This window comes from Coptis chinensis, chromosome 8 (assembly GCF_015680905.1).
Source record: "Coptis chinensis isolate HL-2020 chromosome 8, ASM1568090v1, whole genome shotgun sequence".
NCBI classification, from domain to species: domain Eukaryota; kingdom Viridiplantae; phylum Streptophyta; class Magnoliopsida; order Ranunculales; family Ranunculaceae; genus Coptis; species Coptis chinensis.
Genome location: NC_141463.1, coordinates 68,673,618 through 68,701,230, shown reverse-complemented (window position 1 = coordinate 68,701,230; position 27,613 = coordinate 68,673,618). Strand labels below are relative to the sequence as shown.

General features: G+C 38.5%; 3 protein-coding genes and 2 long non-coding RNA genes across 19 annotated transcripts; all 5 read right to left on the bottom strand.

Moving 5' to 3' along the window:
* Positions 1–4,156: 4,156 nt before the first annotated feature.
* LOC147482647 (uncharacterized) lies at positions 4,157–4,594 on the bottom strand. Its single transcript, XM_086579368.1, has one exon. The coding sequence runs from the start codon at positions 4,592–4,594 to the stop codon at positions 4,157–4,159; it is 438 nt and encodes a 145-aa protein (XP_086435494.1).
* A 2,393-nt stretch (positions 4,595–6,987) lies between these two features.
* On the bottom strand, positions 6,988–7,482 carry LOC147482646 (uncharacterized). Its single transcript, XM_086579367.1, has one exon. It carries the CDS (start codon positions 7,480–7,482, stop codon positions 6,988–6,990), a length of 495 nt encoding a protein of 164 aa, XP_086435493.1.
* Positions 7,483–12,303: 4,821 nt separating this feature from the next.
* LOC147482645 (uncharacterized) lies at positions 12,304–15,072 on the bottom strand. 10 transcript variants are annotated; one of them, XR_015205871.1, is made up of 8 exons: positions 14,732–15,022; positions 14,598–14,647; positions 14,433–14,484; positions 13,491–13,617; positions 13,177–13,233; positions 12,934–13,088; positions 12,699–12,843; positions 12,304–12,621 (listed from the first exon to the last, which is right to left on the bottom strand). XR_015205871.1 is itself a non-coding variant. In XM_086580303.1 (7 exons), the coding sequence occupies exons 5-7, from the start codon at positions 13,199–13,201 to the stop codon at positions 12,373–12,375; spliced, it is 429 nt and encodes a 142-aa protein (XP_086436429.1). In that variant the 5' UTR covers positions 13,202–13,233; positions 13,491–13,617; positions 14,433–14,484; positions 14,598–14,647; positions 14,732–15,072; the 3' UTR covers positions 12,304–12,372. The 10 variants fall into 10 exon arrangements, 6 of the variants coding, with proteins under 6 accessions (XP_086436429.1, XP_086436434.1, XP_086436430.1 ...); XR_015205870.1 differs by having other exon boundaries at positions 12,699–12,814; XR_015205873.1 differs by having other exon boundaries at positions 12,699–12,814; positions 14,753–14,923.
* Positions 15,073–19,067: 3,995 nt separating this feature from the next.
* Positions 19,068–20,514, bottom strand: LOC147482644 (uncharacterized). The gene is made up of 2 exons (XR_015205502.1): positions 20,093–20,514; positions 19,068–19,378 (listed from the first exon to the last, which is right to left on the bottom strand). It is a non-coding gene; the product is annotated as an uncharacterized LOC147482644 (long non-coding RNA).
* Positions 20,515–21,972: 1,458 nt separating this feature from the next.
* On the bottom strand, positions 21,973–25,574 carry LOC147482643 (uncharacterized). Of its 6 annotated transcripts, none has more exons than XR_015206731.1 (7): positions 25,416–25,574; positions 24,381–24,467; positions 23,752–23,833; positions 23,460–23,576; positions 23,300–23,385; positions 23,036–23,217; positions 21,973–22,285 (listed from the first exon to the last, which is right to left on the bottom strand). It is a non-coding gene; the product is annotated as an uncharacterized LOC147482643 (long non-coding RNA). The 6 variants fall into 6 exon arrangements; XR_015206732.1 differs by having other exon boundaries at positions 23,300–23,375; XR_015206734.1 differs by having other exon boundaries at positions 23,475–23,576.
* Positions 25,575–27,613: the final 2,039 nt, after the last annotated feature.

Genomic DNA, 27,613 nt, shown 5'->3' with positions numbered 1-27,613 from the left:
AATATTTCAACAATATTTGCAATATTTGGGGATATTTTGAGATATTTGGTGATATTTTGTGTATATAACAATTTTATTTAATATTTACCATTATATTTCAAATAAATATAAATAATATATCATGATATATCAAGAAATATCCACAATATCCACGATATTTGTTGATATTTTGGATATATCTATGATATTTGCATGTGAAACAATGTCAAATATCTCCAAAGAGGGGGATATATCTACGATACATACCCAGAAATTGAATATCGATAAATACCCATATCCTGATATTTTGTACTATGTCACACACTAGCCTCCCTTAGTTCCCAGTTGCCCCAGTCACCTTGTGGTCACGGTGGGTCAAATTGTTGCCGGTCTACGGCTGCCCCTCACTCTCTTGGATGTCAAGGTGTGCAATCACTTCAATATCCCCCCTTGCCAAGGCATAGGAAACTTTTGGAGGACTATGTATGCCGCGAATGCATACAATAGAACTGGCGAGCCCAAAATCACCAGCCAAGACATCTTCTCCCACTACTTCCTTAAGAAAAGCACTAAAGACGTCGGCGTGGGATACCAGTCTTTTTGTGTACGCCCTCAGAAGCTACCCCTCTTGCTCCGCATTACATCTTCAGACAAAGTGTGGCACCATTACCCTTTATATGTATCAGGACAATTTCTGTCCGTAGACCTTCCTTCTGATTTACATCTTAACCACCTTGCCTTCATCCCCTGCAGTAAGTAACCTTGTTTTTCTCTTCTTTATTATTGCACTGTTACCATTATGCTCTAACTCGCTATTTTTCTCTGTGTTGTAGGTTGGCGGTCGGACTCCAAATCCCAATTCTACTCCGGCATATCTTGTCCCATTTTCCAAAGACTCCGTGACCTCGGTCCTGCTCAAGCCAGTCACCTAGGCATCCACTCTACCACCACCACCCCGCTGTTGCAAATTCCCTACCTACAAACCTTCCGTGGCTTCTCAGCTCCCTTTTACCGCCCTCCCCCTCCAAAAGAGCGAAAACCCAGAGCCTCCCCGCCTACCTGAAAAAGATCCCATCTTTCGTCCTCCCACCGTCGTCGTCCTCGCACCTCCTCTTAATCCATAAGATCTCAAGACTCTCCCGCCACCTCAGCGCCCGAAGACATCCCCTCCTACCGCTCCATTTCCAACTGGAACAACCAGTATACTTCTCCTCACTCCCCCACCGACGACATGGACGTCCATAAACAGAAACTTTTTGACAGTGACTCTGAGGACGATGAGGTGACTGAAATTTCCCCCACCGAGGCGGTGGGTTCTACCAAAATGCCCCCGTCCAAGCGACAACGGACCTCAGCCTCTGACGGGTCAGTCCCTGTAGTTCTACAGACCTCCAAATCTGAAGCACTTGCCCCCCTCACGTCGTCACTTCCACCCGCAGTCCCTTCTCCATGTGCCCGCCGACCTGGCAAAGAACCGGTTCCACCGGCAGCTCCGGTTTCTGAATCAGCCCCCGCAGAAGACTTCTGCCCTATCTTCAACATGCGCAACCACTGAGTATCCACCGCTGACTCCGCCCTAGACAATGCGGCGATAGCCTCCTCCTTGTTCTACAACGCCCATTTACCTAGGGACATTGCCTACGCTGATGGGGGTTCGTTTGACACCCACCGTACTTCTTTTTACACTAACTGGGCACGAGTAAGCCCCTCTCTCTCTCTCTCTCTCTATAACTCTCTCTTTTTTTTTTTTTTTTACCTATCTATTTCTGTTTCTAGGTAAGCCTGGATATTTCCTTCATGATCCGTGGTCTTCTCAGCACCAAGAACAAATTGGCTACCTTGGAGAAAGAGGTCAACAGTCCCTCCGGTCTGAAGGCTGCCTACGTAGGGATTCAATATGAGTTAGCCGCTGCTAACTTAGCCAAACTTAAGGCCCAGTACGAACTGCAGTCCGCAGAATCTTCACACCAGCACTACATGGATACTGTCAATGACCGTCTGAGTTGCCAGGGGGAAATGTTCCTTGAACAACACCAGCTCACCCTATCTGCTTTAGCCCAGCAACACCAAGCTGCCCTTGACACTCTCTCTCAAGAACAGAAAGACGCTACCGCCGCCCTACTTCAGCAACATCAAGATGACATAGTTATTCTTCGCGAACGCTTCAAGCTTCTTGCTGACAAAAGGGTAACCAAGAAAATCCAGGAAGAGCTTGCCTGCCTCACCCAAGAAGGGCGGCTCCTACTTGAAAAGCTCGGCACCCCATAGTGGCCCCCTCCAGCGACGCCCAGGAAGAAGTGGTTGCCACCGATAACCTTCCCCGCTCCCCAGTGTATGAAGAGATTTCAAACCCTACCGCGGCTATCGTTGAGACCCTTGCCGAGACACTAGAGAACGTTACTGCCGCACACACCATTGCACCTTCTGAAGAAGCCTCTGATGTCCTACCAGCCGCCGACTCTCCCTCTGAGAAGCTCTAAAAAATACTCTATGTCTTCCACAGCTTTTGTAATAAGTCATTTTATCCCCTCTAGGCCACTAATGGCAGTACAATTGTTATGTTTATGTTTGAATATTAATCTCTTTCATGTGTGATGTTTGATTTTGGTTGGCATATTTATCATCTCTTCCCCTGTGGTTTGGTCTCTTCACTTTACTCCGATGTAACTCTTGCCTTGTCTTTTTCTCGATGTTTGGCTATTCCACCAACTTTAAGCCAGCCTCCATGCTCCTCGACTAGTTCCTTGCATTAGTGATGGGCTCGTTCCCCTCGTTGTTTTTATGATGGTTGAGTATATCTGCAAACGACTCTAACTCCCCTCTATCTCTATCCATGTTTGGGCCTCATGCCCCCATGTGGTGTTAGTATCCTTAGTCCGCGAAGGGCACGCCCCGCTCCGCAGACTCTACCCTGTTATCAGCGAAGGGCTCCTCCCCTCCGCTGTCTCTCTCCGCACTGGGAATTCGTGTCCCCTTTGCGATTTGCACCGCTCCCCCGCAGAGGGCTTATCCCACTCCGCGGTTCTACAATCTCAGTAAGTCCCTTAAGACAACTCATCTTGCCCCGGGCTCATCTCTAGCCTCGTATCAGCGAAGGGCTCATCCCTCCAGCTGTCTCTCCCCATCCTTGGGCTCCATGCCTTATGTACTATGTGCGCCTTTTTCCCGCTCTGTGGGTTTCATAGTTTTTGAAAAACGATTGGGGACCCTCCGCAGTCTCATTGGCATTTCACGTCTCGTAGTTATTTTGGACTCCTACCTCTATAAACAATGATTTCTTCTCAAAAGTGTTGTTGCATTATATATTTACATACAGCGCCAAATTCAGGCAATAGATTTCCATTACATTCAAGTGTGGAATTTTTTAACATTCTCACATTCCACGGCTTCTCTATCAGTTTGCCTTCCGATGTCCGCAACCTATAGGTGCCCGCCCCTCCAATATCCACCACCATGTAAGGTCCCTCCCAGTTTGGACCCAGCTTTCCATCTTTCTCTTTCTTGGTGCTAGGTGTCACTCGGCGGAGCGCCAAGTCGCCTATGTGGAGCTGCTTTGGCTTGACCCTCCTGTTGTACTGTTTTTGCAACCTCCAGTGGTACTCCTCCAGCCTTATACGAGCACTGTCTCTTCTTTCCTCTGCTAGATTCAGATCTGCTGCTAAGATTCTCCTGTTTGAACCCTCCTCTACGATCTTTGTTCGCGTTGTAGCTGCCACCATCTCCGACGGGATCACGGCCTCCACCCCATAAGCCAATGAAAATGGGGTCTCTTGTGTGGATGACCGAGGTGTGGTCCAGTAGGCCCATAATACATGACTAAGCTCGTCGGCCCACGCCCCCTTCTTATCCTCCAACTTCCTCTTTAGGTTGTTCATGATGGTCTTGTTGGAGGACTCCGCCTGTCCGTTGCCTTCAGGGTTGTAAGGGGCCGAGAACCCCTGTCTTACTTTGTAGGTTTGCAAGAACCTGGCCACCTTTGCTCCAATAAACTGAGTTCCATTGTCTGCTATGATGGCGTACGACAACCCAAATCTGCAGATAATATTCTCCCATAAAAACTTGATGACTTGCGCTTCCTTCACCTGCTGTAGGGGTACAACTTTAATCCATTTTGTGAAATAATCCGTGGCCGCGAGCATGAGCCTCCTTTTACCACTGGCCATGGGCAGCGGTCCCACTATGTCCATTGCCCACATAGCAAAAGGCCACAGACTTGAGACATTGTGAAGGGTTCAGCAGGGGCGAATATCAACTGTGCAAATCTCTGACATTTGTCACACCTCTTAGCATATTCCACGGCATCCCTCTTCATGTGGGGCCAAAAATACCCCTGTGTCAGTAGCCGATGTGCCGTTGTTCTCCCCGCAGAATGGCTCCAGCAATCTCCCTCGTGTAGTTCTGCTAATACCTCTTGGGACAGTCGCGGACTCAAACATTTTAGAAGTGGTCCACTGAAGTTTTTCAAATATAACTCTCCTTCCAGTAGGACGTATCTCTGAGATGTCTGCTCCCATCTCCTTCTTTCCCTTTTATCTATGACTTCCTTTCCTGCCAAAAAGTCCTTAATAGGCTCCATCCAACCCTCATCCTCTTCCCCGACACGGAAAATCTCCATCTCATCCTCGGTGCTTTCGGTTTCTCCAAAATTTCTTCCCACGTATTATTACTCTCTTCCGACCCGGGAATTGCAGCTGCTACATATGCTAGGGCATCGGCGTGTCTGTTCTCTCCCCGACCCAAGTGAAGGAAATAGAGTTTTGTGAATTTCTCGGCTCATCTACGCACCACATTCAAATATCTTGCCATCCTGGGACATCGAGCGGCGAACCCTCCGTTCACTTGACACACCACCAAGTTTGAATCAGAATAGACTGTCAGCTCCTTCACTCCCAAATCTTCGGCCATTCTCAATCCGGCGATCACCGCTTCGTACTCCGCCTCATTGCTGGACGCTGCGAACCCGAGTTTCATGGTTTGCTCTATTCTGCTATTATCAGGTGTAACCAACACGACTCCTAAGCCACCGCATGCATCGGTAGTTGATCCATCCACGAATACCCTCCACCCATTCCTCTTATCCCACGGGTCTAGAAGGTCTGGCTCACTCTCCCGCTCCGGTTCCATAATCATTTCCTCTCCCTACGTGGGATCCTCTGCAGGGAACTCTGCCAGAAACTCAGCCACCGCCTGCGCCTTCTCCGCAGTTCTTATCGATCATCAGATCTCATAGGAACTTCGGCATCGCGCCCACTTCAACATTCTACCAGATTTTTTCCGTTTCGGCTTGCCTCAAAGGCAAATTCGTTACCACCACCACCACATGCGCTTCAAAGTAGGGTTTCAGCTTCAGGGTTGAAAATACTAATGCCAAGGCATACCTCTCGATTCTACTATATTGCGTCTCTGCATCTAACAAAGTCTTGCTCTGAAAATATACCGGCTTCTCCACCTTGTCGACCACCCGAACTAGAATCGAGCTGACTGCATACTCCGTGGCCCCTAAGTACAAATACAACTTCTCCCCGATCTCGGGCCGCGACAGCAAATGAACTTTGCCCAAATATTTTTTCAATTCCTGGAATGCCTCCTCGCACTCTGCCGTCCATACAAAATCTGGTGTGCTCCTCAACAGTTGGTACAGCGGTCTGCACTTATCAGATGACTTGGAAATGAATCTATTTAGGGTCGTGACCCTTCCTGCTAACCGCTGTACTTCCTTCACATTCCGCGGAGATGACATCTCCACCAGGGACCTTATCTGCTCGGGGTTAGCCTCGATTCCCCAATAAGTAACGATCTACCCCAAAAACTTTCCTGTAGTCACTCCGAAAGTACACTTCTCAGGGTTCAGTTTCAAGTTGTATTTACGTAGTATCCCGAAGGTTTCTTGCAACCCCTCGATATGTTCCTCTTCTGACATACTTTTCTCCAACATGTTGTCTATATAAATCTCAATTCCCTTCCAAATCTTGCTTTCAAACATTTTCTCACCCAACCGCTGGAAGGTTGCCCCTGTATTTTTCAAACCAAACGGCATCCTCGTATAGTAGTAAGTTCCGCCCTCCACCACAAATGAGGTCTTCTCCTGATCGGGCCCATACATCGCGACCTGATTATACCCCATCGACGCGTCCATGAAGGAAAAAATCCTGAACCCGGCCGTCCTGTCCACCAACTCATCTACTCACGACATGGGATAGCTATCCTTTGGACACTCTTGATTTACATCAGTAAAGTCTACGCACATACGCACTTTCCCATTCTTTTTTGGTACCGCGACTACATTAGATAACCAGTCTGTAAACTCTACCTCTCGGATTATTGCCGCCCCTTTCAATCTTGCGACCTCTTCCCGGATCCTTTCAGCGTATTTTGGTATAATACTGTGCATCTTTTGCCTCACGGGTTTGGCTTTCTCTTTCATATGCAATTGATGACATGCGAACTCGGGGTCCAACCCAGTAACATCTCCTCTATTGTCCAAGCGAAGACATCTCTATTATCTGACAAGAACTGTATCAACTTACCCTCGGGCAAACTGGATCCTATCGATGTGAACTTCTCTTCTTCCCCTATCCCAATATTCACCACCTCTATCTTGTCGAGCGTCTTTGGATTTGCCGCTGTCTCACCCTCCCCCTCCCCCAAGGTACACTGTAATTACTATGCCAGCCTCTTCCTAAGATTGGAAGCCTCTCCTTCTGATCAACCGATCAACCGCTTCACGGTTCCCCAATGACTATTTTTTGCAGTAACCTGATCACCGTAGACCTCATACATGCCCGTAGGGGTGGGGAATCATATTACCTGATAATACGTTGATGGGACCACCTTCATCTCGTGAATCCACTGCCTTCCCAAGATCGCATTGTATTGCGAAGCCGAATCCACCACCATGAAACGGGCGAAAACTATCACCGGCCCAATTGTCACGGGTAGTAAGAGTTCCCCCATGGGCTCTATCATACTTCCGTTAAATCCATACAAATTAGTTCGCGAAGGACGCAGCTACTTAGGATCAACTCCCATTTCCTCTAAGGCACCTCTGAACAACAGATCTACCGCACTCCCACAATCAATCAACACCCTTTTCACCATGTAATTCCCCATTGCCACCGTAATAACCAATGCGTCTTCATGCGGTGAGTCCACTACTCGTAGGTCCGCGTTGCTAAACACGATTCTATCTTTTTCCACCACTGCCACCACTCGCTGTCGAGGCCTATCCGTTCTCTCATTAATCTGCTGGATGCTCGCAGTCCGCCGTATCTTGTCTCTATGAGCATTATGACTCATAACCTCCCCGCTGTAAATCACGTTGATGGTTCCCAATATCCTTCCCTGCGGCGACATGCGCTCCTCATTCCGATCGTCTCTCACAAATTCTCCCATCCTCCCTTTTTCCACCATTCTCTGAACCAAACATTTTAGAGCGTAACAGTCATTCGTCTTATGATTCCTTATCTGATGATACGCACAGAAGGGCTTCTCCAGTATCTCCATTGGCGTGGTTCACGGTCCCTCATACCCCGACAAATTCTTTATTAAGGGTAAGATCTCATTAAGCGGTTTGTTCAGTGGAATTTGTTCCATCTCGCGGTATGGCTTCCTCTCCATGTACTCTCTTCGGATTCCTTCTCGGCTTCCCTCTGCTCGCGCTCCGTACCCGCAGTATCTCCCACTTTTCTTTTCCGACGTCCCTACTTTCTGGCGTTCTCGATCCTTCTCCAAAGACAACACGGCCTTCCCCGTCCTCTTGGACTCCTTCTGCATAGAATCTTCATATCTTATATACTTCTCCACTCGTGCATACAGTTCATGTAGTGTCGCGATCTCATTCTTGGCCACAGATTGGTGCACTCTTGTCCCCAGGTGCAAGCCTCTCTCAAAGGCTATCACTGCTGTCCTCTCATCCAGATTTTCAACTTTCAATGTCTCTGCCTTGAACCGACATAGAAACTCCCTAACTGATTCCGTTGATCTTTTTCACACATTGAATAGAGTCGCGATGTCCACCACCCGCTTTTTCTGATGTATGAAGTGATTTGTGAACGCTTGCTCCAACTCCTGGAAATTCTTGATGCTCCCCGCTGGCAATCTGTAATACCAATCCGACGCCCCTCCTTTAAGACTAGCCGGGAACATCATACATCGCAGACTGTCATACCGAGCCTCCTGCCAGAGTGGCATCTGCTGCCGAAAATGATGAATGTTGTCCGCTGGATCCCCTTTGCCATCATACCTCTCGAACCTCGGCTGGGTAAACCGCTTTGGAACCTCTGAAGCCCATATGTCATCTGCTAGTGGGTTGCAATTCAACCCAGCTACCACCTGACTGGCCGCTCCCCTGCGTTCCTTCGTCTATCGCCGGTTCGCCTCCCTATCATTGTCTATCATTTCTTGGACTTGCTCCATTGTCAACCCCGCTACCGGGTTTTCTACTAGATTCGGTCCGGGCTCCTCCTCATCTTCAGATCCCTCATTTTTGGACCCCTCATTTAACTCTTCTCTGCCCTCCTCCTCCGTCTTCTCTCTCTCTCTTCTCTTCGCAGCTCATCGTTCTCCTCTCTCAGCCTCTCAATCTCCTCTCGCATCAGGCGTGTTTCTTCCGCTACTCGCCCTTCTTCTAGTTCTTCTCCCTCCTCAATCACCGCTTCCGGCGTCAGCTCATGAACCCTAACCTTCTTTGGCCTACCCACTGCTCTCTTCGGTGCCATTTCTAAGTTGCTTTTCTCTAGTCCCCACAGACGGCGCTAAATGTAGTGACCCTAAATCTCTCTCCCACTCAATCTGTCTTTTTTCTCTCTTTTCTTCTCTCTCTCACTATTCTCTCCTCTCTTCTCACCCTCGCGGCCTCTCTTTTTCTCATCCCACCTCTTCTTTATATATCCCTCTCCTCCCTTTCTAGGCCGTCCATCTGTCGCATCATCGCATGGCACTCCTTCATACCGTACGTATGCCACATCGCGGTCTAGGGTTTCGCGGTATATATCTCGTACTTCCCCTCTTTTCCATCTTATGTTGCGTCCTATCCGCTGCACCGCTGACCCAGTCCAACTTCCAACCCTATGCCACTACACAGTGTTTGCTATGCTGCCATATATTTGTAGCAGATCGTTAAGACTCAGGTCTTTAGATCCGTTCATGTCTGGAGTGTACAATTGTTTTAAATTGGAATCATTATATATAGGAGCCCCTTATATATACCATGTTTTTTTTTTTTCTATTTTTTATTATTGACAAGCCTGTTTTAAATGAGATCAGCAACTCATTGATGTGCACTAACCTATGGTATCATCAACAAAAGGTTTTACCAACTTCACCAGTTGGCACTTGCCATGTCATGGTTTTTTATTAGCATAATGCAGATATATTGTCCATTTACTTTAATTTCTATAATATAACCATACATCTAACTTCGTAAACATGAAAGTTAAGTAGCATGATTAATGTAAACAAATCTGATTTCAATGAGAAAACAGGAGCATCTTAATTCTTAATTATTAGTTATTCAACTTAAGTAGATTGTTTTCTTTTACATTTTTTAAGAACAGGCAGGTATGGGTGTTGTGATCTTTAAATCAAGCCAAGAAACTTAACTAGCTAGCTTAATTGATAATACAATTTTTTTATCTCAAAACCAATCTGGATTCAGGTGGATCACATCTTTCCAAATGTTATGTTAGAATTCTCCTTTTGATATTTCAAAAGACTTATGTGAGCTTGGTTGAGAAGATGAACAAGTGTGTTATTTCCCTCCTTGCATTTTGTGTGATAGTCCCACATTGGTTGGTAAACTCTTGGAAACTAGTTTTGTAGTCTATATTACAAAGACATAAACCCATCTTTTTCATTCAAGCTTTAGCCGCCAGAGAGAGTTGTGTTGCTGTTCTAGTAGAGTAGGCTATTGAAGTGTATCTTAGTCTACTTCAGTCATTGAATCCTGTGAGTAGAGACGCCTGTGAAGCTTTTACACCATCTGAAGGGGCGAAATCTCTTCTTAAGGACAGTGTATTCATACGCCTTGACAGTCTGTTCTTCCTCTGTCCTTTTGTTCTATTCGATTATCTAACCCTATTACAACAATCTTAAGAAGAGATTTTCGTAGAACAAAGGATAGTGTTTTCAGACGACAATCAAAAAGATAATTGTTTTACTTTTAATTATTGTTTGGTTTAATAAGTTATGGCTTTAGAAATTTTCTAATAATTTCGGTTTTGCTAGGGAAATTATTTAAAGGTTGAATTTTTATCGATCTTTCATGGTTTATCAAACCCTAGATGATTGTATATATTTCTCCTACATTTATGGGAGTCAAATATGGGTTTTTCAATCAAGAAAACGTCAAAGTTTGTCTTTTGGACTACTCCGTCACTCGTTACGGAAAATGCTATAACTTTCAGCTCAGAGCTCAGTTTGCAATCCGCTTTTTGGGTTGGATAGCTGATTCAAAGAGTTTTACAATGGTATATGGCTTGATATCTAGTTTGTCCTGAGCTGGTTCAGCTTCACAGTTCTTTGGGACTGTTTTTTCTAGATGGAGGAAAACGTGGTAATCAAAAAATTTAATCAGATAGGTATCATATTCTTTCACTCTTTTGCAATTCTTTTAATTTGATTATATGATGATATTCTTACCTAGAGTTGCATACTAGTTTTTATTCTTAGGAGGGAAATCCCTAAGCTTAAACTTTTTACTTTTAATAACCTAGTCAACAAGTTATACGTGGGCTTTGTTTATCATTAATGATATTATTTGGTTTGACTAGATGTAGTGTGATATTAATTTTTTTTGTGCATATGAAGATGTATGTAGATGGTCTAAGAGAGACCTTAAGTTAGTTAATATAAACCACATTCAAATCTTGGTTAGTAATTATAATGTATTCAATGCATAATTGCTTATCTTATCTATTGAGTGTACATGTTGTTATACGATGGTTATAATTATAATGTTGTGAGAATACATGTTAGATGAAATAACTTGTAGCTTATATCCAATATAGCATATGTTAAGGTTGTGTAGCATGTTAGCTTTGGATATTAATCATCGTGGATTTACTTTGAACTTTGAACTTGATGATAGTTTATTGGTAAATTTTTTTCTAGTTGAAGACATTAATGGGTTGAGCCATTAGATGTTGTGGTTGCACTCGAGGTTTTGTTGATCGATATGATATTCTATCTTACTTGAGCTCATGTATGAAGAGGAGGTGGAGTCCTATGTTATTTTGCATATTCAGTAGCTGGATTTGCTTAATATCGTATATCTTTTGTTGTAAATGGTACAGTTAAAGTTTACTTTTCTTGAACCAAGGGTATGATATTAAGTATGTTTGGCATGAAGCGTAACCATGTCATATAATTTTTAAATAATGAACATCGTTGTCTACAAGAGAAAACAATATGTGAAACAATCAATATCTTCTTAAACCTAATTTAGTCAAGGAGATATGATGTAATGTTATGTATTGTCTTATTAAACAATATCCTCCTGTGATTACTTTAGACAAAGAAATGTAACGTTTGTAGATTGTCTTATTAGGAATTATCCGCCTTTGACTATGGATAAATAGTGAAAGTGATGTACAAGTGTGTGGATTGTCTCACTATGCAAATTGAAATTTTGAACGATGAAAAAAAGATTGATAATGGTATGTATTATCTTGGAGAAAACTTTTTCATCTAATTCTTCTATTCCTTAAAATTCATTAGAATCATTTGTAGATTTCCTTTTACTATAAAAAAAAAAGACTTTATATCACTGTTAAAAACAGTAACAAAAAGTCTTTTGTCACTTTTTTTTTTTTTTCCAAAACCATGACGGAATGGAAGTCATTTTTTTTTCTCTCAAAACCGTCACAAATATTTGTTCCAAACTAACCTATCTCTACTATAAAAAAATAGTAACAACTACTCAAAAACCGTCACAACAAATCATATCATTTGTGACGGTTTTAAATAAATTGTTATGCATTCATCCTTTTGAAAGGTCATAAAAAATATCATTAGTCAAGACGGTTTAGGTAAAACCGTGATATGTATATTTTTTTTTATTTAAAAAAAAACGTAAAATATATATATATATATATATATGAAAACTCACAAAATTAGGGACCTGCAATAAACTACACGTATTAATAAACTACATACCTGAATATTTCAAATACCACTCATATATGTTGTTAATTTCATTGAAACAATTCCTTTGGATAATCAATATATATTTGTACTTAATCGTAAAATATAATGAAATAAATAACACATTTCCAATCTAATTCATATAAATATAATCAGCCTAATCCAAATCCAAATCCAAATCCAAATCCAAATGAAAAAATAACTTAATCTCGTCAAAATCGATCAACTACATATATGTCTTCAGTCTTATAGTTAATCTTCGTTTTGATGATAGTTCATAATACATTCTTGGATGAACATTACAAATTTCAACTTATCACCAACTGGTACAGGAAGAAGAGCTTGATCTTTACCTTCCAAAATCTTCCCAATTGCTACATGTGTGTTGTATTGCCCTAAGGGAACATTGTGCAACTCAGTTTCTGGTACAAGCTCCTCATAGACTATACCCTTAGCAACAACATTGGATTTGAAATCCACAGCCAAACTGGGACTCTGGCCCTAAGATGAATTGTAAAGTCATAACGGGTTTAATTGCAAATACAACATAAAATAGGAATTCAAGCATTAGTATTCACCTTTCCAAGATCCAATGTATGATTTCGTACTGCTGCACGACTTGTTAGTTACTTCAACATTTTCCTTTTTAAGAATTTTTTGCTGGTATCGGAGAATTAGTCTTTTTGGTCTTCAACTATTTTTAGGTGAGAATATTTAGAAACTCTAAAAAAAAAAAAAAAAAAAAACAAAACTAGACACATGAAAAAAATATTTTAAAGTACTTCAAAATAAATTAAAACTTAATGAAATTACCTCAATGCCTTTCAATACTGAGTGCTTTGACCAAACAACTTGTGATCCAAGAGCATCTTTCAAAATTACCAGCTCATCGCGAAATGGTATAGGAAGAGCAACATGATCTTTACCTTCCAAAATCTTATCAACTGATACGCGTGCGTTGTTTGGCCCTAAGAGAACATTGTGCAAGTTTCAAACTATGGACAAAACAACAAATAATTTCAAATGGACTAAGAAAAGGTTAAAGAAAATATATACCTTTAGCAAGACACCACAAGCACATGCCCTTCTTCTTCCTATACCTTGTTCCTTAACCTAAAAGATAGAATCAATTCAAAGGCATCTATAGTGGCCCAACACTAGACTACAAAGATAGACCAACTCGTATTATGCAAAAATCAAAAGCCAATATCATCATAATTATTGCCAGAGTTTATAAATTAATAGTTGGAACACAACAGATCCACTAATAAAGGTGCACATTGCTCCTACGAATTATGTTCTCAAGCGAATCAAAATTTGCTTTGTACCACAAATTATATTCTAAGGGTAAAATAAAAAACAATAAGCACCTCAAGCCACATGAATATTTGGTTCTTCTAAATTGACAAAGGCTTCTGCCCGAGCCATTCGCATTGTTGCCACATGCCATGAGACCAGGCTCTTCATAAACACATTCACGTACTTCCCTTTCTCATTCTGTTCAGCGTTCCAAAAAATATATATATTAGTGGATGAACTCAATATAGTCTAAACATATATTCTCATTTTTCGTTTATAGAAATATTTGAATTTTAAACAAGCAACAAAGACTTGTTGTTTACTGAAATAAACAACAACTTCACGTTGTTAATCCTAGCCATCTAGGGCTTAAGACCCATGATCTAATACGTCTAAATTTCATAGTTGCTAATTAACTGACCAATTGAAAACCAAGGCCACCATATTTGATTAAACTAAGATTTCATCTTTGCAGGAGAAATCAAATCATGAACTTAACCAGTTGGTTCAAGAGTACGAAAGATGAAAAGAAGTCACCAGCAAAATCTTTTACTACATAGGATAGTCGTCTGTGAGTACTCATGGTTTCTTCTCTTCATGCCAATTACCAACAACACAACGACAACAATAACCAAAAGGAATGAAAGAAAATCGCAATTAAGATATGAAATATTTCAAGCAAATACTCATTGTATTACTTGTAATTAGAGTGAGATACCAGTAAATTCGAGGCAACCAAAATTCACGAATAATACCAACACCCCATTTCTTCCATAAAGTTTATGTTCCAGAGCACATGTTAATCCACCTTAAAAGAGCACATAAATAGGTAGATACTAGTTGTGGATTGAAATGGGCAGGCTCATAATTATTATTGTATCATTTTCTTATGAATGACTATGGTGTGAAATATACTTCACACCTGACAGCTCGCAAAGACGACTACAGTGTTAAGCACTAAAGAATCAGATGGTTTGTTAATGTCAATAAATAAATGGAAGAAAATAACTTACTGGAGTTTATCAGCATTGAAAAATACTGTACAAGAAAATATCCAACCTCAAGCTGTTAAGGCCAAGAAGAATTTATGTTTCACAAAAAAAATTGTCTATAATATAAAATTAGGAAAGAAAGAGTTTACAAAAAGACCAAAAGCTGTAATAGGAATAATTACTTACAAGTCCTGCCTCCACCAACTATCGAGTTCGTAATCCTTGAAAGCCTGGTGCTGGTGAAGATTGAATAGAAGAGTTTCACAAACGAAGAGAAAAGGGAGAGACAATTAAAATTCAAGGGAGTCGAGGTCAATTACCACTGAAATTCGAAGACCCACCCAAACTAGAGTTCGATCAAAGTTGATTATCCATGTTGTAATTGACTTAAAATGCACCCGGATTTTGGAAACCCCAACTAATCTTGAAAGCCCTAAGGGAATAATTGATTTGATATTTTGATATGTGTTACCGAAGTGAAGTCTTTTGTTTCAACTTTTGTTTTTGGTAACTGTGTAGTGGAGACGGGAGAGTCGTGGACTTATGGTGCGGGACAGAGTAAATTTCGGTAGTTATCTTTTTTGTTTTTCGAGTTGGTGATTCGATATTCTAATGTGGGTAGTTATCTACTGAATCCTATTGTAACTGTTTATCTAAAAATAGTGGCTTAAAAGGTCTCCACACTTATATATATTATACTAGATTTTTGGACCACGAACGGAGACCCTTTTTATATCATTTTTTTTTTTTTTATTATGTATCAAAAATCTTACTTCCAAACCATATTGAAATTCAGAAAGTAAATTAATTGAAATTGTTTTATGATAAATGTTGGCTTAATTCTTAGCCCATTAATTAGTATACTTAACACGTGGTCTCACTTTCACCACTTGTATCTCTAATTTCCACACGTGTATTCCCACTCTCACTTTTTTAAGAAAGTAAATGGGTTAAGCTATTTATCGAGTATCTATCTTCAGTTGACTTTAGCGAATAAGTAAATTCAGTCACTCTTAAAGGTACTTTTATTTTTCTCAATATCCTTTGAACTTGCTCTTGTTTTTTATAGTTTCCTAATTTTCTATCGTTTGTTCATTGCCAAGTTCATGATAAGCGTACTGATGTACATGTAATGTGTAAAGTAAGGTTTTTCATCTGTCACGGAAAAGAAATCCAATGCTGAAATTTATAGGTTGTTGGTGGGTAAATTTATAGGTTTTTCATCTCTTGATTGATTTCTAAAGCATTTTTATTGGGAATGGCTAAAAAAAGTTAAATCTGTCAAAGTATTGATGTATTCTGAGTGGTTTATGGCTGGTTTATCTGCTGATGTCCTTGAGTGGTTGTTTATTTTTTTACTATTCATTTATGATGTGTTCTCATACTTGGACGGGTGCCGTTAAATGAATATATATTTTTTGTTAAAAGACTTGCAACTATTTGTAATTAAATGAATAACATTAGTTCTTTGTAGATGTCTGAAAATTGTTGTGTCAATTCTTTATGCGTGTTCCAAGTGATGTGTTACTGTGTCAAATTGTAGCAGCTCTAAGAACGATCTTTTTTCTTCTATTTATGGCTTGGATAGCTCTCTAAGAGTCTGGATATATATATTCATTGCTAAGACAAATCTTCACCCCTTCTAGATTCCAAGTATTTCTACCATATCCCTGAGTAGTACAACTGATGTTGCATTATGTAACAAATTTCACGATACAAAAGAAGCCTCAGCTCCTATCCAAAAAACTGTCGATTCACAATTTTAAAATAAGTGCACGTCTTAAGCTTTTTATTTATGGGGTCCTTTCTCATCCAATTCCTATTCTATTCCCATAATTAAAGATTTGGAACTCCTGAAATTCAACCAAGAGGAAGCATGACTTCAACATAACGTCATATATATATATATATATATATATATATATATATATATATATATATATATATATATATATATATATATATATATATATATATATATATATATATATATATATTGGGGGATAGAGCCACAGTCTTTGTAGCCACAAGGCACAAACAAATCCGCCCTTTATCTATGAATCCAACGGATGTGACATAAAGTCTTTCTCCAGCCAATCTCCGGTTTTTAAGTGAGAAATAAGGGAGGGTATTTTTGGAATAAAAATTTGATTTGAAACAAAAAGGAAATCATTTTCTCCCAAAAATTTGGTCGATCTCTCTTCCAAACATTATCTTCTTCACTCAACTCATTGACTCTCTCTCCAAAATCAGTATACACCACCCTCTCTCCACCATTCCAACTCCTCTATCTATCTTTCAAGAGTAAGCTGCAACTCTCTCTCCAATTTCAATTTCACTTTCAATTTGGTGGACTGTGATTTCAATTTCAATTCCAGATTTGGGGATTTCCTTCCTCTCTTTCTTCGATTCGAATCAAGGTGAGAGATTCTTGGTTTGATTTTTTTTCAGTATATGATGGTATCAAGGATCAATTTGGAAATTGCAACTGGATTTTGATATATAAAGCTCTTGTTTAGGTGTCAAGGATATGATGGTGTGAAACGGGATAGAAATCCAATCATTTTTTTTTCTAATATATATTGGTTTTGAAAAACTAGAGTTTTGGAACTTGTCATTATATATGTATGGGTGTATATGGTTGAATATTTGTTGATTTGGATGATGACACAAAGGTTATTTAAAGGAACATGAAGAGGGTTGGTGCGTGGCTGATTAAAGTTTTGGTGCTTGAGTCTATGTATATACCCTTATTTTGTATGGGGGCTTGTGGGGGAGAACTTGCTATGGGACTTATCCTTCGTTTCGGTGTTATGTTATCATGCTACCATGAATATAGTTCTTGTGCTTATGGTGCCCTATGATATAAATATGATTATGTTGGTTTTATCTAGGATTAATGAATTTATTTTGTATTTTGTTTAGCTTTCCTAAGTGGGTATTTAGGAGGAAATTTAAAGCAAACCTGAATGCATATTGTTCTTGTTGGTTTGTGGCCTATGATAAAAAGTCATTTTTCCATGGCCAGGTCCTTCGTACATGTAGTAAGAAGTTTCTTATTGGGATGGCCTAGGTTCTAAATAAAGGTGTGGGTCTAGTGATCTTAAAGGTTAGTTATATGTTCGATTTTGTGGATTCTTTTTTCAGCATTTGCTTTTGTATTATATGGGTGTATGCTATTTTTTCAAATGTATGATTGTCACCCCTTATTCCAAAATTTTCATGATCCATTTAGTTAGATGCAAGTCTGTGTACAAATATCAGCAGCAAGAAAAGCAGCCGTGGCTACGACAACACCAACAGAAACAGCAATTTCAGATATCGGGATCACTGGACTCAAGTTCATCATCCGAGGCCACCTTCACCGATTCTCTGAGATAGCTTACCACCGAGACTGTTAGCAATAAAAGGCGAGGTTTGAAGAAAATGTTAATTCAGAGCTACCCAAGACTGATTTCGAACCAAGAAGTTTAATGCAGGCAAAGGCAACTCTTGGGCCAATTCTCCGAGAGAACTAAGTCAGGGCAATTAGCGAGTTTGGAGAGGCTTTACGAACGGGCAGAGACAAAAGGCTGCTGCAAGTGGTAGAAATGGAGAAGCAGCCGGATGGGATTTGCCAATAATCTCGAATTGCAGAGAATGCAGTTCTTCACGAAGACTCAATTGGAGATTACTCACGGTGAAGCAAGAGAAAAGAGTTGGCAAAAAGTAGCCACAATCATCACCATTGCAATAACAACAGAAATAAGAGTGATTAGCTCTCTCTATTCATGGGTGAAAACTCCAAGTGAAGCTTGTACTAGATATAGCATATTAGATTTCACTCTTATTGTAGACCCTTCTAATGTGTGATTGGCGGAGCTGTATTTGAAAGCACAAATGTTTTACAAATTCTACCCTTCTATTTTGCAAACACGGGAGCCTTTTCGCTCTCTACCGGTTGAACAAAGAACTCGAACCGATTGCATGAAAAATTTCAGAAACTATGATGCTCGCATGAATACACACCACTTGCACACAGCCAGCAGCCCACACAATCACACAACAACAACCCACACAGTCACACAACATCACACACCACCAACACGCCAAAGAACACACACCAACAGCCCACATTGATCACACAAAGAACACACACAACAACCCAAGATAGCAAAGCACACACCTACACCACAAGCACATCGCACACACCACACCAAAGAAACAATTTGCTCTCGGGTGTTGAATTGGTAAGGCTAAGGTTAACGTGTTTTGAGGAGACGGTATTGAAGCTACCGTTCTGAGGTTGAGGTAAGTGCTCGACAAGTGTAGAATATAAGTGCTCACATTTTCATTAGAATAACAAGAGTGAAGATCACAAGATTACCAAAACCAGTGCTCTGCCATGTTTTACTTAAAAGTGCTCTAACATGTGTTGTTAATTGTGTGTTGCTCCAATTATAGCAAACCAGTTTTGAGCTGCAAATATAATGGAAATCAGTTTTGAGTTGCAAAATATAAGTTCTCGACAAGTTAAAACCAATACTCTAATAATCACAAACTGCCCCATAACACATGTAGAATCCACAAGATTGTGTTTGAGCTTCAAAATACAAGCTCGATAGGTTAAAACCAATGCTCTAACAGTCACAAACCGCCCCATAACATCAGTAACAATCACAAGCTCAAACACAAGATTTTATTGCCTTAACAAACAAGTAAACTAAAAATAATCCCATAACACTAACAGTCACAAAAGATCCAATAACACTCTAGAATAGACAAACACAAGTTACAACGCTCAACACTCTAATACAAAAAATACAAGCTTCAAACAATTTCAATCATCTTCGTCATCATTTGTGTCCTCGTCTCCGTTCTCCTCCTCGTCGAATACAACACAGTGTGGTCACCGAGCGACATTTCTTTGAATAACGAGTGGAATCACCACACCTGTTAAAGAAATTTCTTTCCACCTATGGCCAAACCTACAAACCAACATATAAATCAATATCAATTACTCTAAATCAACAAACCACACTCAAAATCAAAAACCAACAAACACATTTTGAGGATAATTAATTTACAGTAATTGTAAGTTACTATAAATGCAATTTCATTAGGCTAAGTCCAATGGTGTGGCAAAACATCAAATATCACAAAAATTGTTATCCAATGATGCATCAAAACGCTATCGGTATAAGTTTCGCTATGTATACCGCTAATTTTAACGATATAGTGTAGGCTTTGCACGCCAGAACGAGTGGCGTCCAGAGAAATAAATCGAAATAAATCTACTCGCTTCTGTGTGTAGCGGCTAGAATTTCCAAATAAATCTACACGCCTATCACTGTGGCGGCTAGAATCGAAAAATAAAAAGTGTTTTGCACCCGCCATTGCCAATGGCGGCTAGAATCGAAAAAAAAAATTGTTTTACTGTTTACGCTAAAACCCATTGGGCACCTAAATGCCATCCCCCTTAACCTATCTACTGTACTATTGTGATTTGGTGTTTTTAGACACCAAACCATTGGACTCAGCCTTACTGGAAATTTGTATCAAATATAGCTAGTCATATATTTTGTGTTCTAAATTTCATTACAGATCGGATTACTCATGCCAAGTTGCCAACTAAACATTTTGCAAGCACTGAAATCAATGTCACAGTGTAATCACAAGTTGAAAAAGCAAGAAGCACTCACCTATTTTCATCTCCTCGTGGGCTAGTGACCTATTTTCATCTCCAATGCTTCAAATCCATTCTCATTGTTCTTCTTTATTTGGTTTTGGGTGAATTCGAAAAACTGAAAATCGAGCCAACGATGCAACTTCAAATGACGATTTTGACAAATCTTCCCTTTTCGCTTCTCATTTGAAACTTACTCAAATCAGATAAAAGAAACTCTTAATTTTCACCCAATGCTTCAGATCCATTCTCATTGTTCTTCTTTATTCGGTCTTGGGTGAATTCGAAAAACAGAAAATTGATCGAGCCAGCGATGCAACTTCAAGTGACGATTTTGACAAATTAGAAGTTACGATGACACACCCATTTCTTACATTCTTTCATTTTGGTTTTAAACCATCGATTCTTTTGCAAATACAATGATTTTTGGAGAGCAAATGTTTTTTTTTGTTTCAGTTTTATTACAAAAATACGAAAATACCCTCTCTTATTTCCTCACTTAATTGGAGATTGCTAAAGCCGTTGGACCGTTGGATTGGAATAGATGAAGGGCCGGGATTTGCTGTGCCTATAATGTGGCTACAGTACCTGTGGCTCTATCCCTCCCCTATATATATATATATATATATATATATATATATATATATATATATATATATATATATAAATATATATATATATATATGTAAAAGTTTCAATGAAATATGCATGTGATAAAGGACTACTTGATATCTTGGTTGGCCCACTTAGCATAAAGAAGGAAAAAAAAAATTAGATCAAAATAAAATTATACAAACTTATAGTTCACGACTTCAAGTATCCACATTTAACCTCTTTTAACAAAATCAATATCATTATAGTTGCCTTTGATATAATATAATGGACTACAATATATATTATGCTACTATAATATTTAATTTTACAGTTACAGAAACTTGGAGCTAGGATTTTACAGTTGATTTCGCTCTGGCTACTTTATATTACGCCGAATACAACAATTCCGGCCCAGGATCAAATACTTCAAATAGAGTTACATGGCCTGGTTACCATATCATAGATGCCACTGATGCGGTCAAGTTCACTGTCTCATAACTTATAGTTGGGGACACATGGTTACCTCAGACTGGTGTGCCTTATACTAATGGCCTTGTAATTTGAACTTCTAGAGGCCGATTAGACGTTTACTCGATTGTTTTAAGTGCATTCTCACTTATTGCTTACGATATATATAAATGCTGTCTTACGCTTAAAACAAATAATAACAAACGCTTTCACATTAATAGAAGCCTTTATCTCTAGAGAATTTGATATCTAATTCATTACCTTTATATTATAGCCCATCAATGTCACCTATGTCCAGAAGTTTCTCTTGTGCTCATTATGTAATTCGAATGTCCTTTCATCTCAAGTTTTGTTACTGCCCTTTTTAATGATTATTGTCGCTAGTTCACTTCAATTGTTTATACTCTTCTCTTCTTGTCATGCTTTCTTTCACTACAAAAAAAACAGTCGATAAACGACAGTCAATGACTGTCGCTTTATGCCTAAAACAAGTGCTTCTGTCTATTGTTAGGGCCGTAATAATAATCGCTGTAGTTTTTGAAAAACGACGGACCGGGACACCTGTTAAATATATAAAAAAACGACGGCTTTTAACACTTGTTTAATAAACAACGGCCTTCAGCACATGTTAATTTACAATTTGTCCCGGTTCTTATTGTAACTAAACCACAGCCAATAGCCGTCATTTATGCACCAATAACATTTGTGATGAATACACCATTTTGCTGCATTGCACCTTGTACCTAATATTCATTCCACTCATATAAAGTCTATACACATAAAATGGAACATACACTGAATAAAAGCAATTGAAACACAGTAAAATTAATAAAATTAATAGAAACAATATATTTTCATACTTGCAAATTCAAAAAATCTTGATCCCATTTAACAATCTTCTTTACAAACAAGTCTTTACGAGAACTTAAAAGTATTCATGCTACATCAGTAAGTATGGGCTGGAGCCACAAAAGTTGTAGATCCCACTTCGTCAAACGTCATTCCTTCATCATCAAGCAACTCAACATGAAAATCTTAAACCTTGTCCACTAAGATCCCGTACACATTTCATAGGAGGTATTCCCAGAGCTGCAACAGCAGAAGACATGTTCAACCTCATAATCGTGTGACAAAACCAACACAACGGCTGCAGCCACAAACTTACAGTACTAAGCTTGTAATCACATTAAGCACTCATTGATAAAGCAATATTAAAATTAGGATCACTTATAATCAGATTCAATGGTCCAACAACGACATATATCAAATTGTAAGCTATCTAAAACTAATCAAGTTAACTGCTAACAAAAGTATCAAAGAAGTATTAGTGATCCACTGGAAGACAAGCACCATGCCAGGAAGTGCTAACAGATTACGGCCAAAGTACAAAACGGCTATTGGAAATATCGAGTTACAACCCTCATTAGAAAATAAATAAACATTCAATCACAACACTAAACCATAGTATGCAAACATGACAAAGGTGACCCACCTAGCAAGACAATATGCATAAGAAGTGATCCGTGTCACACTTTAGGAAGTAAATAATGAAAATGCACCCCACAAATATTATAAGGACACTATAACAGGGAACCAAATCTAGGAATACCTTTTCCATATAATATCCAATATCTACAGCAAAGATAAGTAATTAAATCCAATTAACCTAACCAAGGTACACAACAAGGACCTCATCAGGCTGGTCACAAAGAGTAACCTAATAAGGTATGCAACAAGGAATCCCCATAAATTCAATAAACCAATAACATATGCATACTTCAGTACTTTCCTTAGATAGTATCCAGGATGCATTAAACCATAAGTACTTCAATATATAAGCATATTGCAACTAGCTTGTAGATGTCACCCCATAGCCAATATTAAAAACTTAAGATACCTGATCAGATGTGGAGTTGGTAAAGATTCGATTGTGTTTGTGATCAACTCCTGAGTCCTGACTAATTTCTTGCATAGTGAGCAATGCGTTCACTTGTGACTGCATCCATAAGAGTACATGGTCTTGGAGACGCCACTATATACGCAAGTTTTGTCACGACCTTTTCCATCAACTCCAAAAACCTAACACAATTTTATCCCCATTATATTTTTAGCAAACTGTAAAACTGAACTCATAAAATTACACAAGAAATGAAAAACACACCTCTGAAATAGGGTCAAGATCCAAGTCTTTATATTTGATACACGGGTCACGAGCAAAAATTTCATGGATTTTTATCCTGTAAAATACTAAAATAAGAACAAAACCACAATCAATAAGATTAATTCCCTTGACCTTAAGAAAGTAAATATATAATTCATACAAATTTCTGTCTAACTTCATCTGAAACCACCGGTCCATTCTTCCTAGTATGAGTTGCATTGTGTCCACGTATATATTGATTAGTTCGGTAGGAAGGGTTAGGAGGATCATTAGCAACCTATGTAAAAAAAAAACACAAAGTCGTATCACTATTCATAGATTTGGCACACTAGACTAACCCGACAAAAACAAAGCATTGTAAAGGGTTTTTATTAACCTTGCTTTGGATAAATACACCATAACCAAAAAAATAAATTCACCATTAATAAAAAAAAAAATAAGACGGAGATTACCTTCTAATTGGATGACTGTCAAGAGAGAGGCTTCAAAATAGGGCATAAAGAAATCCACCAGAACTAGAATCAAAGTGACGAACTAACACCAAAAATTAATCAAAACTTTCACTTTGGCAATTAATCAAACATTGGCAATTGATTATAGAAGAGATACAAAAAAAGGAATTTTCTAAGAAATTGGCCGTCGTATATTTATTTTGCTATGCGACAATTATTAATTCTAAGGAACCAACGATATGTAAATTAAAATTTCTGTCAGTGAGTTGCTCAACTAACTTAGCTTCTGTCGGTGTTAAGTTTATTTAAGTTACGTAAGGTTAAAACGTTAACCCGACTTGCTAATTACCGTATGTGTCCGGTTTCGAGCGTAATTTACCAAATTACTCTTAACGAGAATTCAAGACTTTACATGTCCCTCAATATCAATGGCACATGGAGTCTTAACAAAACAAACATCTACAAGAGAGTTCAAAACCATCACAACTTCAATATACAAGACCAATAGAATCTATAAATAATTTCACCATATGCATACACTAAGTCTATGCATTACCTAACTACAAAAAAAAGCATGAGTCCATGCATTAATATTCAAAGATTCACATAAATAAATGCCCCACACTTACTAGTATTTCTGCTACCCCAGCTGATCCTCACCTACTTGTCGCGTGTGGTTCTTCTTCAACGGACTTGTACAATGCGCTTGTATGAACCTGTACAAACTGACGTATAATAAGTCTTACTAATAGCAATAAAATTAAATATTTTAACTAACATGACCTATTCATTGAATAATGCACAAGTGCACAACCAGGTGGTAATAGCTATAACCCATATCAACACAAACACTTAAGGTTTTTCTAAATTTCTATACTCATAATCAGTCCCAACAAAATTACATACTGATCCAAGATGATTAAATCTAGTTGTGGTCTACTTAACTTCATAGTGAGGAGGTCTAAAGTTAATTAATATGGATAGCATGTCATTCAATAGCATGCTAAAGTGAATTAATACACAACAGAAGTGAAACTGAGCTACCAATTGAGCCAATATAAGACTTATCATTTGCAATAGACTTCATAGGAATAGATAAATAACAGTGAAATTCAAGCCACAAACATCACACAAACTGATCCAACAAAAATCCAGTGAACAAAAAACAAGGCACCAAATAATAGCCTTTAGGTGATAAATAAAACTAAATATACTAATCATGTATATACAACCCAACAACAATAAAACATGTGAAATCAAAATCTATTATATAGAATTTTGTGGTGCAAAATATTTTTCAAGCTAAAACACACTAATGTGGCTTTATGACCAAGCTAAAAAATTTGTTTGTGAAACTTCTAATGCAATTAACAATGAACCTAACATCAAATTTATTAGCTTTTAGGAAAAATTCAACCGTTTTGAGAAAAAAAAAAAATGCAACGGAGTAAAACATAACAACAACAAAAATTAATTCTTTGACTAATAACAGCCATTAATAAAATAATAAGACGAAAATTAACTGTTAATTGGACGCACTATTATAAAGAGAAATCCACCAGAGCCAGAACCCAAGTGAAGAACTGAAAGCATAAAAAGAGAGGATAACGAGAAATTACATGAAACCTAAGTTCTTCAGACAAAGAGAACGAGAAATTACTTACCCGAAATCCTAGTTCTTGATGTTGAAGGAGAAGAGAGAGAACTTAAAACCCTAGCTCTTGATGCGAGGTGAAGAGAGATAACTGAAATTTTGAGAAGTTTTCACCATAATTTTCGAATGCCCTCGAAAAATCAAGCGTGACCACTCAATATTTCACTTAAGTCTTAAGCGCGAATGGGCCCAATTTCTTAGATACACACTACCACGGCCTTTGAGTTACACAACTTCAACCACTGGCCGTTGTTCTATTACAACAGCTATTAACCGTCATTTATCGCCTCATGCGGGTGTTGTTCTTTGGCCTATTTGGTGTAATTTTGATTTCCAAATTCTATGCGTATTCTTAATTTTCTTAATGCAGCAAAAATTCTTAAAACTGCTATGTTTTGTGCAACCATTTCCTTCTTGTTCTTCTTTCCCTTAAAATGCATCAAAATTTGCTTGTGACTTCTTCACGCCTTTGACACAAACATATCAATAATTGCATGCCATGTAAACAATTCCAATTTTGTTTTTGAGATCATATATATACATGTAGCATTTAGAGCATTCCATGATTATCGGGAAAAAAAAAATAGTGCACTCCACATCTGGAAAACCCACTAAGATCTGTCAAGATACCATTGGCAAATATATAGAATTCACAAAAATAAGTTCCAGATAGTTATCACTTAAGAGGTCTCTAATACGATAGAAGCCTTGTTGATAATTTACAATACAATATAAGTACCAGCCCACTATTACCAACACTAAACAGATTGAAGTGTATCGGAATACTATTAAGAATAGATTCACAACTCCAACTGCCTTCAAAAGTCTTGCTATTGGTCGCATTTATAAGCAATTTATAGTATCCTCTCACATGCGTGGGTTGACAACGCAACAACTATCACTAACTTTGCATCTTCATGGGCATAAAATCAGCTAGTTGCCAATCGTATCTGCAATAGCAGTTCCTTTGCTCCTACATCAAGTAATTGATAATAATAGAGTTAGCTTCAAGCTACACCTCAACTATTACAATGCATCGTGGAAGTCTATGTTGAGTATTTCAATCTCCTTTTATGCAAAATTCCTTAGAATAATATCCTAAAAGACTATTGCAAGCTAAAAAAAACAGAGGACTCAAAGGAGTCTAAAGGAATTCAAACCCTCATTCAATGGAGTATACATACAAATAAACACATTCATATCCATATGTAGAGATATAACATGCCCAACTTACCAACTTTTGTGTCTGACGACGCTAAAGATTGAAACACCGTAGCATCATGTACTTGAGAAGCAAAGCTGACCAACTCGTAAGACTTCCCTGCCATTATTCTCAAGTTAAAACCCACAAATTCAAAAAAAAAAAAAAAAAAAAAAAAAAAAATATAATCTTAAACGATAAAGTCTCAAAGCTAGCAAAATTTCCATTCCTTTGCAACTTAAGTGTTATCTCTTGCCCATCAAGATCAGTAGTCTGAAAAAACCGTACCAAAGCTCCTTATTCACATTAGTTTAAAAAAAATAAAAAATAAAAAATAAAAAATAAAAAATAAATGGGAAGACATAATTACTTGATTAATTGGCCATCGAATAAGCCAAAGCTCCTTATTATTAGTCATTGAAGATATATCTAAAAGTGGGTCCTTATCATCCTCTTCAAATTGTGGTGCATTCGGTTTTTTTGCCATTTGATCTACTTCGGACTGATAATTTACAATACAATATAAGTACCAGCCACTATTACCAACACTAAACAGATTGAAGTGTAGCACAATACTATTAAGAATAGATTCACAGCTAGTTGTCAATCGTATCTGCAAAAGCAGTTCCTTTGCTCCCGTATCAAGTAATTAATAATAATAGAGTCAGCTTCAAGCTACACCTCAACTATTACAATGCATCGTGGAAGTCTATTTCAAGATGAGCACCAAGGTCATACAAAGTCTCAAGATAGGTCATTACAGTAAGCATATAGTTTATTGGCATACTTATCACATTGTGGAAGACCTTGAAAAAATGAAACACTCTAGACATTTCTATCTCATGACTCACGTACATTTTTTATTTATGCTCAGAAAACTGAATCAATGAACCAACAACCTAAAAGTCATACATGAAAATCGATACTGACTACAATAAAGTTACAAATGCATTCTTGTGCACCTATAATGTTGAACATGAGCTAGTTTTTGAAGGGTGAAAATGCAT